The sequence below is a fragment of the Narcine bancroftii genome, chromosome 10, assembly GCF_036971445.1.
Source record: "Narcine bancroftii isolate sNarBan1 chromosome 10, sNarBan1.hap1, whole genome shotgun sequence".
Taxonomy (NCBI): domain Eukaryota; kingdom Metazoa; phylum Chordata; class Chondrichthyes; order Torpediniformes; family Narcinidae; genus Narcine; species Narcine bancroftii.
This window is the reverse complement of record NC_091478.1, coordinates 11,182,701-11,197,631: the sequence shown is the minus strand read 5'-3', so window position 1 is coordinate 11,197,631 and position 14,931 is coordinate 11,182,701. Positions and strand designations below refer to the sequence as shown.

Sequence of the window (14,931 nt, the reverse complement as noted above, 5' to 3'; positions counted from 1 at the left end):
GGAGAGGGAGTTGTCATTACATTGAGAGGATACACCTTGCACTTGTGGTAACTTGTGTCTTTAATTTCGTATTAAATTTCAACTAAAGCTCAAGAGAAAGAACTCCAGAAACAAGTTCAACAGGATGTTAAGAAAGGTAGAACATCTTTTGTGGGCTTAAAAATAAGGAATGATTTGTGGAAGTAAAAATAAAAATAATGCCTTATTTCTTTTGTAGTGCATGCACTACAATTGCACCTCCGAGGCCACAATTATGATGTAATTAAAATGGCGAGGTTGTTCTGATTTGGAAGTTAAAGACATCACTGTTTAACGTGTTTTTCTCACAATTAATACTGTTCCATCCATAGAATCCTTTCTGTTTTATAAATAATCTTTCACAAACTGTCCTTTTTCACCTCTTCTGAGGACTCCCACAAGGGGAAAGGTTTGAAATTCAACAATGGCTCTGTGCCATTTGCCCTCTTAATCCTTTTGTTAGATGACCCAGTCCATAAATTAAACTTCTACTGCACCCATTTATTTACATTGAATTCTCATATGAATTGTTAGTTTCATATTTTATTTTTTTCAGGTTCCTTCTTGCTCTCCTGTTTTTTCTCTGACGCTGAAGTTGAATTGCAATGGGAAATGAAAGCAGTTCCATGGGTGACCAGGTGGGTCTCAAATTACATTTATTCTGAATGCATGACCCCTAAGTAATGTCAGAAGATTGTTTTACCCTGCCGGCAGGATATCTGTTTGATGCTCACCAGCCTTTAGTCAGATATGTGATTTGACTTGAAATTGAAGTCACATTTTATTTATACCATGAGATACTTACTGTACATTTTATTGCTGGATCATAGTGAAATAAGTCTGAAAATATATAGCAGTGAGAAGAGGGTTTTCACTTTATTTGGAAATGTATTTTCCATGAATATCCATTTGGAAAATTACCTTAGGCTGCTCATTGAAATGGTTTTAATGCCAGTAGTTGTTCATTGGAACTGTTACCTTGAGAAAGAGACCATTTGAATAGATCTCTCCTCAGGTAGAGGTAATGCCCCTGGACTGTTTTACTGTACTTTTCTCTGTATCGTGCACTTTGCCCAAAATTATATTATTTCCTGCATGTTTTGACTCACTGTAGCACTACATCCAGCACTGTACATTTCTGCTACTGTGAGTGTGAGTAGACTGACTTATAGAGCAAAATAAACCAAAGCTTTTCTCTGCATCTTGGTACATATGGCAAAAAAATAGACCATTGTAGCTTCCACCCTTCCCCCCTCTATTTTTGGCCCAAAAATCTGGTATTTTCCACCGATTGCATGGAAAAGTCAATCCCCTATTTTTGGCCCCGACCTCCCAAACATTTGAGCTCTCCACGCCTTGACTGCGGACTCTCACCTTGGTCCCATTGGAGCTCATGATGCAGATACTTACCACGGTCAAAAATAGTATGTAATAGTCGGCCCCATAAATTTAACGTTAAAAATGGTTTACAAAACAACTTTTACCCAAGTATATACTGCATTCAATTCAATTATGTTTCAAAGTTATTGCAAATAAATTAATTTATAAAATCTTGGTCTTGAATGTAGATCACTGTCCAACTTATAAAAAGTTATAAGTTATCAGTTCTTATTATGTGCTGATGTTTAATGAACAGCAAAGTAATTAAGTTGTATCTTAGGTGTTATTTGAATCACCTTCCAATTGAAGTGGCATTGTTCATATTATGTTTCAAGTATTTATGCTCATTATCAGTTTCTCCAGATTGAAGCCACATGGGAGAAAACCGATGAAGAATGGGTTGAGATAAACTACACGTTAATTTCCAAAAGAAGTGTTGGCAATCCACTTTATCTGCACTTAGCACCATCTGTGAAGCTAAGATTGTGATCCATTTTGGGCTGTCCATTTATGTTTAAAAACAGTCTCCTTTAAGCGCAGTTTGTACAGTGTCCCAAAAGTCCATAAAGACTCTTCTTCCTAATAAACTATTTTTAGGATCTCTGTTTCAAAGGTGAAGATTGATAAAAAGCATTAGATACTTCTGTCACAATAACAATATGGGTAAAAAATATATAATCAGTGTGATTTATCAAATTTTATTTAATAACAAACAAAATGTAATAAGTTTGACAAATACCTTGGCTTAATTTGTTTGACCTATTGAAGTTACTTTCCACTCTTGGAGCTTTTCTGTAATTAAACTGAATCTAAGGTGAACCAATGTGGCAGAAGGTGTAGCTGGTCAACAGTCTAGCCGTTCATTTACAGTATATTTGATTTACTTGTTTAGACAAAAGCCACTGAAACAGATGCAATCAACTCCTCACCTCCAAATCAGGAATCTTCAGAGGTATTGTTGATTGGCACTTCACTGGAATACCCACTTGCTGCACCTTCCTGTGCTGGACCAGCTCTTTGTACAGCTTGCTATTTCTCCAATGCAAATCTGCTCTTTTGCGATGAATATCACACATGCTAGTATTTCAGATGTTTATTCAGTGCTTGAAAACTAACATAATGCAATCTAATGTAATGAATACTTAAATCTTACATGGACTAGAATGAGACATTTTTAAGGCATACTTGTTGCGGTACTAACTGCAAGTATCAACTGAATGTAAGTTAATATTACTGACCAGATACTGCATAATGCATGTAGTAGAGGTTAAGCATACTTTAAAACTGCCTTTTCTAATACACAGACTAAAAGCTGACATTATATTTTAAAACTGTCTTATGCTAGCGTTGCTTTTAGGCTTCATATGTACCCTCCATGTGTTAGTCAACCAATTGGAAGAGTATTTGGAATGCTGTCATAGAGTTGTGGTATGAAACAGGACATTCAGCCCAACTCATCTATGCTGACCATGTGGTTAACCAAAGCCAGTCCTATGTGCTTGCATTTTGCCTTTGTTCCTCGAAACTTTTCCTTGTGCCTGCCCTAAATGTTCTGTAAATGTCACAGTTGTACTTCTACCAATGCCTCTGGCAGCTCATGCTGTGTCTGAACTTGCCCCACCTCTTTTCTAAAAGCCTTGCACTTGCCAGATGTTTATTTGATTGACAATCAACCTCTCCCAATCAACCTTTTGTAAGTTCCTGTCCATTGCCATCAAAATTGGTCTTGCTCCAAGTTAAGAATTTCACTTGTGGGCCTGTAACTGCAATCAGATTAATTATTACCTCATCATTCTACTTTCAATCATTTGCAAAAGGAAGGAAGGTGTCACCGAGATTGTCATCGAGGGGCACTTTCTCACCAATAGCCCTGCTCATGAATGTCCAGTTGGGGTTTGCCAGAACCACTTGCCTCCGAACCTCATACAGCCTTGGTCCGAACATGGATCAAAGAGCTAATTCCCTTGGTAAGATGAGAGTGACTGCCCTTGACATCAAGTCTGCATTTGACTATGAGTATGGCATCAAGAAGCCCTGAAAAGCTGGAGTCAAACCTCGCAGAAGGAAGATCGCAGAGGTTACTCATTCCATTCCCAATCCTCAGCATCAGAATTCATCGAGGCTGTGTGTCCCATGCCAAAACATTTTAATCTGTGACATTGCTGATCTTTCTTCCGTTGCAAGGCTACAGGTGAGGTTGTTCATGACTGTGTGCACCAAAACCGAGGCAATATTCGGGCATGAGCTGACTAATGGCAAGTAACGTTTGTTCCACTAAAGTGTCAGGCAAAGAATGCCTCCATAAGAGAGAAACCACCTATCCTTGATCTTAATGTCATGGCCAGCATAAAGTACATACTGCACTTATCAACAGGGCAGAGGAGAGATAAACTTTCAAAACATATATAATTAAATGAGTCCTGTGTTAAACTGAGAAGAAACACCATCGATGCCTGCCAATATTGAAAAGAAAATCTGACAACTTGGGTGTCACGGGGTAAATAGGCATAAAGCACCCAAAAGACTGAAGAACACGCAGGCGTCAGACTATTGGCAGCATGAAGTGAAGAACCCATGCGCAGCGGGCTGCTGGCAACTGCGTTTGAGGGATTCACACCAGTCAGCAGACTGCTGGGGACTGGCTCGAGACTGGCTATTGGAACCAGGATGCGAGAGGGTGCCGAGGGCACTGAAGGCTTCTTGATCATGTTGGAGGTATCGACCTGGAGCTTGGACAGGGGCTGCGGGAGTGCTGGAGGCCAATTCACAGACACTCGGTGACTCTGAGTGGACTTCCTTTTGCTCCTTTAAGAGGTGCTTCAGGCAATTTCTGGCGATGACAAATCTGTCTGCCTTATAGCAGACAAAAGCAAATTCAGTGTAATAATGGACTGCTTTTATTACATGACAATAACTCAGTGGTTAGAGTTCTCGTCTTGTAAACCAGGGTTGCGAGTTTGTTCCTCGCTGGGGCCTCATTTCTGTGAGTGGCACTGGACAAAGTGATGACTCTCTGTCGTACGGTAGACAAAGTTAAAGAATTTCATGTATGTTTCACTCTCAATGTAGAATTACATGACAATAATGGAACCTTTACTTTTAAAAATTTTTTTATAATTTTTTATTTTTCACACTGTGAACCATATCAACCAAAATATATACAAACGTTTCTCATTAAATATACACAGTGGCATATTCTCCCTTTTTTCTCTCCCACCCTCCCTCCCCCCTCCAAGACCAATAAATATTCAACATATACAATACAATAAAACCATAAAATAATGTCTTCACACAAAGGAAAATAAACAAAAGAAATGCGTAATCTGCTTTTACATACTGAATCATATCGTTTTGTCTTCTTATCATTTTAGGGGGTGGATGTCCGAGGCAAGCTCTCCCTGTTATGTTCCATGTATGGTTCCCAAATTTGTTCAAATAATGTGACTTTATTTTTTAAATTATGTTTTTTTTCCAATGGAATATATTTATTCATTTATTCATTTCCATGTACCATTGCTGTATTCTCAGGCTCTCTTCCATTTTCCAAGTTGACATTATACACTTTTTTGCCACTGCTAAGGCTATCATAATGAATCTTTTTTGCGCTTTATCCAATTTGAGGCCTAATTCTTTACTTCTTATGTTACTTAAAAGAAAGATCTCTGGATTTTTTGGTTTGTTATTTTTTGTGATTTTATTTAATATTTGATTTAGATCTTCCCAAAACATTTTCACTTTTGTTCATGCCCAAATTGCATGTACTGTTGTTCCCATTTTCTTCTTACAACAAATAATGTTGGATCCCATTCTTTTAACTTTAGAGGTGTGATGTATACCCTGTTTAACCAAGTATACTGTATCATGCATAACCTTGTGCTTATTGTATTCTTCATAGTTCCAGAACATAATTTTTCCCATAGTTCATTTTTTATCTTTATGTTTATATCCTTTTCCCACTTTTGTTTAGGTTTCATGTTCATTATAAATCTTTTAATTATCATTGTGCCTGTAATCACATATTCAAAGCTGCTTCCTTCTGGTAATCTCAAGTTGTTTCCCAATTTATCCTTTAACTAAGCTTTCAGTTCAAGATATGCAAACTTTGTATCGAGTTATTCCATATTTGTACTTCAACTGTTCAAATGTTAATTAATTATTTCCCAAAAAAACAATTTTCTATTCTTTTGATTCCTTTTCTCTAAAGGAAAGGTTATCTATTGTAAAAGGGATTAGTGGGTTTTGTGTCAATAACAATTTTGGTATTTGGAAATTCATTTTTTTCCTTTCTAAGTGGATCTTCTTCCATATATTAAGTAAATGATGCAATACTGGTGAACTTTTATTGCACCAGCTTTTCTTCCCACTTATAAAGTATATGTTCCGGTACCTTCTCCCCTATTTTATCGAGTTCTATCTTAGTCCAGTCTGGTTTTTCCCTTGTCTGGTAAAAATCTGATAAATACCTTAATTGTGCGGCTCTATAATAATTTCTAAAGTTTGGTAACTGCAAACCACCTTGGTTATACCTCTCTGTTAATTTATCTAATGCTACCCTCAATTTCCCCCCTTTCCACAAGAATTTCCTTATTATTCTCTTTAGTTCATTAAAAAATTTCTCTGTTAAGGGAATTTTAAAAACCTTCACCTTTGAATCTTGATCGTTGATGTATGAATTGAAGCCACAAAACCATGTCATATATTTGCCACTAGAGGACAGTATAGTACAGAATATTTCAGTTAAATCTGCCGTGCCTGGGTTTGAAGTCTAAAGATTTCTAAATTTGCAGATAGTAGAGTAGAAATAGAAGGTGTTTCACTGATGAAAAGAAGGGATTCAAACTGATGAACTTGTGTCTTGCATATGAATTGCAAACTAGAAGTGTGAATTTCAGATGGCTTAAATTGACTAGAAATACTATGTTGAAAATACAATTTTATTTCCATACTGCTTTTCAAAATAGGAGCCCATCCAGCCATCGAGTCTGCGCCAGATTTCAAAGCAATCATATTCCCCCACTAAATTTCCCTGCAACTATTCTCCTGACATTTCCCATCAACTTCCTCCTCCCACCCAGATTCTACCGCTCTGGTAAATGTCTGAGTTTGGTGCAGTGTCCTGCTTCAAACTGGGCACTGGCGATTTAAATATTTATTGGTGAGAGTATGGACACTAGCCTCTTATAAACTGCAGCATCTGTGCAGCTCTTCTGGGACCCGGGTGCGATTACTGGGGCAAAGGGGCTGGAAGCACCTTTCAAATCGTAGGGGGATCAACCCATTAAATCGCCAATCTGGTGATTTAACGGGGATCCCGCCCCTGCAATGACGTGTCACGCACTCACCGGAAGTACTGCCGGGAGTTCAGATGCTGGCTGCCCGGTGACGCACGTACGCACTGACGTCACCGGAATAAGCGAAAATTTTCATTTTCAAATCGCCTGTGGACGCAACCTAGGTAAGTTTAACAGGATTCCCCGACTACATCTGAGGTAGGTCAGGGACCTGGTGGGATTCTGATGGGGTTGACCGGGTCAGACCCTTTCTAACTGTCGCGTAACTGGGGCGCTAACTGGGCAAATTGCCCGGTTAACCCCATTTTACACGGCAGTTTGAAAGGGCCTAGTGAAATCTTCCATCTTTTGGCCCTTAATTGCATTGAATTTATCTTTTTTATGTGAACAGGACAGTTCTGGAAAATATTCTGCATTGTTGGATGGATGCTAGCACTGCGTCTGTACTGGAACATAATGGCTTGAGGTGCAGCTCCAGTGATCAGTACTGTAGCTGGCATATCGACTGGTCCCAATGTCTTTGGTCTCAATTATTTTTTGATATTATGTGCACTAAATAACATGAACTGAAAACTGTCTTCTGTTATGGCAAGGATCTCTGGAGGTGATTGTAATGGTATGGATTGTATGTCCTAATTGGCTGGTATTGGCTCGGGCTGGCCCGCTTCCTGATGACACACTCCTCCTCTGGGACCCAGGCCATAAAGTCGGGCCACCTCTCCCTTCCCTGCACTTTCCTAGCTTGGATCCGGACCAGCTCAAGTTTTCTGTACAATAAAGCCTATCGTTCCCCTCAGTCTTTGTCCTTTGTGATTATTGGGGCAACTGATAGTGCCCAACAGTGGTGGAGTGGGACTCGTCTGCCACAGGTAGATTGGTAAGGATGAGATTACCCCCGTGTGTTACTGTAAATCCCATCCAAATTCTGTGTCATCTTGGAAGAGTGCTCATAATGATAGCATTGAAGGAAAAATTGATTTTTAAAAAAATGTTGGACTTTGTTGAGAAGTTTTTCTAATGAGAGCCACTGTAGTTGTTTGTTTCACCAGGATCTTTGCTGCTGGTTAACAATGTGAAAGTTACAATCGTATTTTTGGGATTTATGAAAAAGCAGGGTACTGGACTGTCAGTCATGATTTGCAGTGTAAACGTAAGTGATGCTGACAAACTTTTAGGTGGAGAAATGAGTGAAACAAAAGTCAAAGCCAGTGTTAAGCGATCTGCAAAGGCAGGGCTGTTTCAGTTTAATCCTTCACACTGCTGTATTTGGTTAGGCTGCCAGTGTTGTTCAATCTGTAATTTGAGCCCTGACGCTGAAAAAATGACCTTTGGCCTGCTTCCCAGCATTCACCTGTTGGAGATTTTTCTAATCCTCTAATTCAGGAAGTTTTCTTAAAGCATGGGCTGTTGGTAGCAAGCACTGGAGTTTGTTTTGGAAGGGCTGTGGAAAGGAATAAGAAGAAAGGGTAAGTTAACTCTAACCAACACAAAATGAATGCGGTGCCTTGGAGGGAAATGGGTAGTGCACAATTATGGCAGGAATTGCCAGTGTTTGCTGAAGGCAGACTGAAAGCTGTGTTGTTGAGTGTAACTGAGCAGTGTGACATGTTACAACCACCACCCACAGGGATATGTATGCTCGTGTCCAATGAAGGAGTGGTACCTGTGATTCAACTAAACTGCACCAAGCCTGGAAAAAGAATATTTTCTGTACAAAATGCCTGTGAAAGTGTTTTGTGCCTGGGATTGTGCTAAGTATGGCTTTAACAGTGATCAGCTGAATCGTGCTTAAAGGCATATAATTTTCTGTCATTATGCAAGTGGTGTTGGAATTCACTGAAACATAGCTGCATTTGTGACTGTGGCCAGCAATCATGTTGTCAACTAAAGCCAATGCTCTAATAATACAATAGCATTATGATCAGAGCATTCCTTTAGCCATGGAATGCCTAAAGAAAACAAACTTCAGCTGAAGTTAATAAGATCTGAAAGCTAATAATTTTAAAAAAATAAAACACGTACCATTTATTTTATCCAGTTGCTTTTAAGTCTTTGTACCATTTTCGGCTTGTGGGAACTTCACCAACTAGTTTCTGCCTTACACAAGTTGGCAATGCGATGAAGGTAATTAGGTCATTATTTTTGCAAGTTTAACTAGCAATTTCAACATGACAAACACTGGGAGTATAACAATTTGGGAGTGGAATGAGCAGTCTTCCCAGTCTAGTTCTTAAGCAGATTTGGCCCACATCACCATGGAAATGAACTACAAATGTCTTTTCTTTGGCTTGGCTTCGCGGACGAAGATTTATGGAGGGGGTAAAAAGTCCACGTCAGCTGCAGGCTCGTTTGTGGCTGACAAGTCCGATGCGGGACAGGCAGACACGATTGCAGCGGTTGCAAGGGAAAATTGGTTGGTTGGGGTTGGGTGTTGGGTTTTTCCTCCTTTGCCTTTTGTCAGTGAGGTGGGCTCTGCGGTCTTCTTCAAAGGAGGTTGCTGCCCGCCAAACTTTGAGGCGCCAAGATGCACGGTTTGAGGCGTTATCAGCCCACTGGCAGTGGTCAATGTGGCAGGCACCAAGAGATTTCTTTAGGCAGTCCTTGTACCTTTTCTTTGGTGCACCTCTGTCACGGTGGCCAGTGGAGAGCTCGCCATATAACACGATCTTGGGAAGGCGATGGTCCTCCATTCTGGAGACGTGACCCACCCAGCGCAGCTGGATCTTCAGCAGCGTGGACTCGATGCTGTCGACCTCTGCCATCTCGAGTACTTCGACGTTAGGGATGAAAGCGCTCCAATGGATGTTGAGGATGGAGCGGAGACAACGCTGGTGGAAGCGTTCTAGGAGCCGTAGGTGGTGCCGGTAGAAGACCCATGATTCGGAGCCGAACAGGAGTGTGGGTATGACAACGGCTCTGTATACGCTTATCTTTATGAGGTTTTTCAGTTGGTTGTTTTTCCAGACTCTTTTGTGTAGTCTTCCAAAGGCGCTATTTGCCTTGGCGAGTCTGTTGTCTATCTCATTGTCGATCCTTGCATCTGATGAAATGGTGCAGCCGAGATAGGTAAACTGGTTGACCGTTTTGAGTTTTGTGTGCCCGATGGAGATGTGGGGGGGCTGGTAGTCATGGTGGGGAACTGGCTGATGGAGGACCTCAGTTGCGTGAAGCAAGGCTGTGTTCTCGCACCAACCCTCTTTTCAATCTTCTTCAGCATGATGCTGAACCAAGCCATGAAAGACCCCAACAATGAAGACGCTGTTTACATCCGGTACCGCACGGATGGCAGTCTCTTCAATCTGAGGCGCCTGCAAGCTCACACCAAGACACAAGAGAAACTTGTCCGTGAACTACTCTTTGCAGATGATGCCGCTTTAGTTGCCCATTCAGAGCCAGCTCTTCAGCGCTTGACGTCCTGCTTTGCGGAAACTGCCAAAATGTTTGGCCTGGAAGTCAGCCTGAAGAAAACTGAGGTCCTCCATCAGCCAGCTCCCCACCATGACAAATGTACATAGATGATAAATGACTTGAACAGCTTTGTTGAGGACGTGTCATTGGCCTCCCATGCTTAGAATCCTTCAATGACCTCCATGTCCATGATCATTTTCTTTGTCTTGAGAAAGGTTGTTATTTTCATTCCATATCATGAGATTTTCCACCTCTTCTGTGTGGTGCGACTCATTGGTGCTTATGAGGCAAACATGATGACACTGTCAGAGCTGGATTTGACAATGCAGTCGTGGGTCAGTGTCGTGAACAGGAGCGGGCAGCGCACACAGACCGAGGTGCTCAGCGTCATGGTGCTTTCTGTTCTGCTGCCAACCTGGACAGACTCTGGTCTTTCTGTTAGGAAGTCCCAAATCCAGTTACAGAGAGGGATGTTGAGTCATAACGAGGACACCAGCCTCTGAGAAATGATCTTATTAAACGCCGAACTGAAGTTGACGAGGGGTCGTTCTCCAGGTGGATCAAGATGGAATAGAAAGGCAAGGTTACAGCATCAGTGGAACAAGACAACCAATCCAGGAACTCAGGAACTAATTAGATGCAGGCTATTCTTGAATTTCATAGGCATCTGAATGCTAAGGCCCAAAAACGGATGGTGGCTGAAAAGAGCAGAGAAGATCCAACAACTGGCAGATGGATTTTAAACATATCAAGATCACCTACAAACCAAAACACACCCAAGGAAGGACCCACGCTGCAGAGAGCTAGAGCGGAAGAGAACTGACCTCATATTTTCACCTATTTCATATTTTCTTGCATCAAAAAAGGAAGCCATTCAGCACGTCAAACACATGGAGGCTCCCAGATCTTTCCTATCAGAACCAATCTGCTTATTGGAAAGATCGTTTGGACAATTCCACAGCAAACACCTGCACAATCTCACCACTGCTCGAGCCTCTTCTTCCTGCTTCTTCAGACCCAGTAATTTAATGCCCAAGAAAAGTTTTTAATGCACTATATATTTTATATCAAAATAAAAGCTGTCAAAAGAGTCAAAAAAAATCACACATTATCTTAAATGATTGTTTTCTCCTGGAAATTGAGAACATCACAAGTGAGGGTGAAATTACCTGTTTAATTGTAACCTTTCCTTATCATTAGTACCATAGAATACTACAGCACAAAAAACGCCCTTTGGCCATTCTCGTCTGTGCCGAACAATTATTCTGTCTCTTTAAATTTAACATTTTAATTGAAGAGAAATAACTTCATTGAATATACATAGAGCCAGAATCTCCTCTGCACCCTCTCCACAGCATCAACATCCTTCCTGTAATGAGGTGACTCAAACTGATCCCAATATTCCAAGTGTGGTCAAAGCAGAGTTTTATTGAGCTGGAACATTGCTTCACAGCTCTTGAACTCAGTCCCCTGATTAATGAAGGCAAGGCATCACATGCCTTGTTAGCCACCCTATCAACTTGCGCAGCAACCTTGAGGGATCTATGGATCTGGACCCCAAGATCAGTCTGTTCCTCCACATTGTTAAGAATCCTGCCATTAACCACATACTTTGCCGTCGTTCAACTTCCAAAGTGCATCATGGCACACTCATCCAGATTGAACACTGTCTTTCATTTCTCCGCCCAATTCTGCATTGTGTCAATATCCTGTTGTCACCTACAGCAACATTCTGCACTCTCCACCACACCTCCAACCTTTGTATCATCTGACCCACCCCATTACTTCTTCATCCAAAACATTTATAAAAATCACGAAGAGCAGGATTCCAGAACAGATCACAGCAGAACATCACTAATCACTGACCGACTGGCAGAATAAGTTCCATTTACGACTAACCTCTGCTTTCCACAGGCAAACCAATTCCAAATCCATGATTAAATCTCTTCACTCTCATTTTTAATTATGTACAATGCAATCCAAGATAACCGTGAAGGAGAAAGCAAGTAACCATGTCATTTCATCGCTATCTTCTTTGCCTTACAGCTTAAATTCTTGGATATCTGAAATAAAAATGTGAAGAGAGTTGTGACAGAATATAGCTATGTTTTTGGGAGATAAATTGGGGCAGGGTTTGTTAGTGTAGGTCATATACAAACACTTTAAAACAGGTCTTATTTAAAATACTGGAGCTCTGCTCATGCTAGACATGTTGGGTCTAACAGTCTTTGCAAAAGCTTTGGAGAGAGCCCAAGAGACTTCACTAATGGATTGTTGTTTACAAAAAGGCAACAGATGAAAGAGCTTGTTGGAGCCACATTCTGTCTGGAGAAGAACTTGCTGTTCTAGGAAGGTCATGTGGTTTTGCAAGCAGAGAGTAAAACAAGCTTTCTCTCTGTGAGAGAGCCTGGAACTGGAACAGGACAAGCTGGCAAGCTTGTGGAAAACCCCATTTGGAGGACGGGTTGTGAGTTCTTAGATCATCCTGGTCAAAGCCCTTGTGGTTCATGGAAGAGGAGAAGAGTGGCTGTCTAATGTTTCACTTGGAATAAGAAAAACAAAAAGGAACTCTGGTGACCTGAAAGAAAGAGGTTATCATCTGGAGAACCCTGAGGGGGCAGGTTTCATCAGCAAGACACTGGAGTGGCTGATTTTTTAAAAAAGGAATCAGTTGTGACTGTCAGCATGCAACGAATCTCTCTCTGAAAACTGACAAGAACCTTCCCAAGTGGTAACCATTTATCTTTCGAGCACCAAAGCCTGGTGAACTTTATAAATGTTAAATTCTGTGCACAGTCTAAGAATTGCCTGCAACCAGTGAACTTGGAGGAATGAGAAATGAGATTGGACTGTGAACCAAAGAACTTTTCTGAACTTACACACACACACACATTACATACACGTGCGCTTAGAATTAGAAGGGGGTTAAATTAGGTTAGTTAAGCCAATAGTGATGAGTTGAAGTGTGATTCTGTTTTCACGTTTAAAAATAATTAAAAGCAATTTTTGTTTAAGTAACCATTTGTCTTGGTGAATATCAATTGCTGCTGTGTTTTGGGGTCCTCTGGGCTAGTAACAGAGTACTGTTGTGGTGTAGTGTGTTCAGCTGAGTGGGCTGGGGTGCGTAGGAAGAGATGGAAATTTACATCATTTTCATTTTGTGAGAAGAAGTCATAAAGGGCTGAGGAGATGAAACAATCAAAGGGAGATTAGGTGTGAAATCACATCCTCGCTGCTTTCGATTCTTTCACTCATGGTGGCTTCATCTTTCCTGAAAATGACCAGCACCATTTTGTCCAGAGATGACAGGATATGGAAACTTGACTGACCTTGTTTGGTTATCTACTGCTTTCCTCATTTGAGTGCCAGCTCTGTTACATCAGCTTGATTTGCACTGATTTGAAGTATTTGTACACACGCACGCACAAACTACGCTGGTGTTGTCCAATCTGGTGCACGTGGAGAGTTGGAGAAGGTCAGCTTCGCATTTAACAAAGAGCAAATTTCAAGGGCTCGGTTAGTGAGAAATCCACTTCCTGGCCTTTGTTTTAAATTTTGTTTTGTCATTTAATTTACTTGCTTGAGGTGATGACTTTGGTCTGAATTGGATTTTATAGGAGGGTAGGGGCAAATAGCCTATTGCAGGAACAATAACTGCTTTCTTACTTGTGCCTGAAGGGGTTGAAATCTCAGCTGTGTTCTTCCATGACCAGCTATTCCTCTCTTGTGATTACATGTATATTACTCCCCACTGCATCAAGGTACTGTTATTGCTTTTGGAATTTCCTCTCTAAATCTTTCTGACTCTCAACTGGCCTCTTCTATTTCACCTCTTAAATAGCATCTTTCACTCAGCTTTTTTTTGTGCCTCCCTGATATTTCTTGCTCTCAATGCCTATTTTTATTCCTCGTGTCCCTTTAAATATCTTGGAACATTTTCCATCTTAATGGCGTGATAGATCTGCAGGCTGATGTTTCTATCCTTTCACTCCTTGGTTTGAGGTTTTCGGATTTACAATGAGGAAACATGGTCAAGGAGGTAAGTCGTAATTCAGCTGAAGAAAGGCTCCAGTTAAGCAATACATCCATGCTAAAATTCTTCTGGTGATTTTGCAGTATGTGCTGGTTACGTAGATGGTCAGTGGTAATAAACTATGAAGATATATCACAGATCACTGAGAATGTGATGCCCATTTAGGAGCCCAAGCAAAGTGATCACATTTAACATACCTGTTGAAAGGGAAAATATATTTTTTTGTGCTGGGATCAAAAATACAAATTCACTTTCATAAGCAAGCACGTTACAAATTCTCAAGGTTCATGGGAATGGCTTCCCAACTGGCAGCTTCCAAAGTGATGCTTCTGCTTTCAGCACAGAAAACACGGTTGTGAAGTCTTGGGAAAATCCATAATTTCACTCTTGGGATGCAAGTTGATAATGGATTTCTTCCTCTTTCTCTGTAGACAAATAAAAAGAAGAAATTCCCCCAAGGTGGATCTTGCTCCAGTCAAGGTGTTAAGGGTGAGCAGAATGTGAATGAGGAACGGCCAGACTTGGGAAGGGCAAGAGTTGTCAGTGATCAGACGCACAAAGGCGAAACCCGTCCTGCTCCAAGCCTACAGGGAGGGAATTCTGCTGCACGGGCTACGGGCAGTGTAAGGTAGGGAATGGAAATTTAGAAATTACAATGGTGCTCTTTTTAAAAAAAAACACCCTGAGCTTCAATTGTGTACAGTGGCGTAAAGCAGCCATTCTCAATGGGGGTCTCTATGACCCCTCCTCCACACTTTGGGGGCCACAGCACATTTAAATAAAATCCTTGTTTTCTTTTCA

At 40.9% G+C, this 14,931-nt stretch overlaps 1 protein-coding gene across 7 annotated transcripts in view; it reads left to right on the top strand.

Moving 5' to 3' along the window:
- Positions 1-14,931, top strand: part of LOC138744158 (microtubule-associated protein futsch-like) — a 210,573-nt gene that overhangs the window by 34,884 nt on the left and 160,758 nt on the right. For 6 of the 7 annotated variants that reach the window (XM_069899816.1, XM_069899815.1, XM_069899814.1 and 3 more), the window contains 2 exons: positions 575-656; positions 14,562-14,758. In XM_069899816.1, the coding sequence (XP_069755917.1) occupies positions 624-656; positions 14,562-14,758 (230 nt within the window). In that variant the 5' untranslated portion in view covers positions 575-623. Of the gene's footprint in view, positions 1-47; positions 137-574; positions 657-14,561; positions 14,759-14,931 lie in introns of those variants that run through there. The other variant, XM_069899810.1, reaches the window with a different exon arrangement.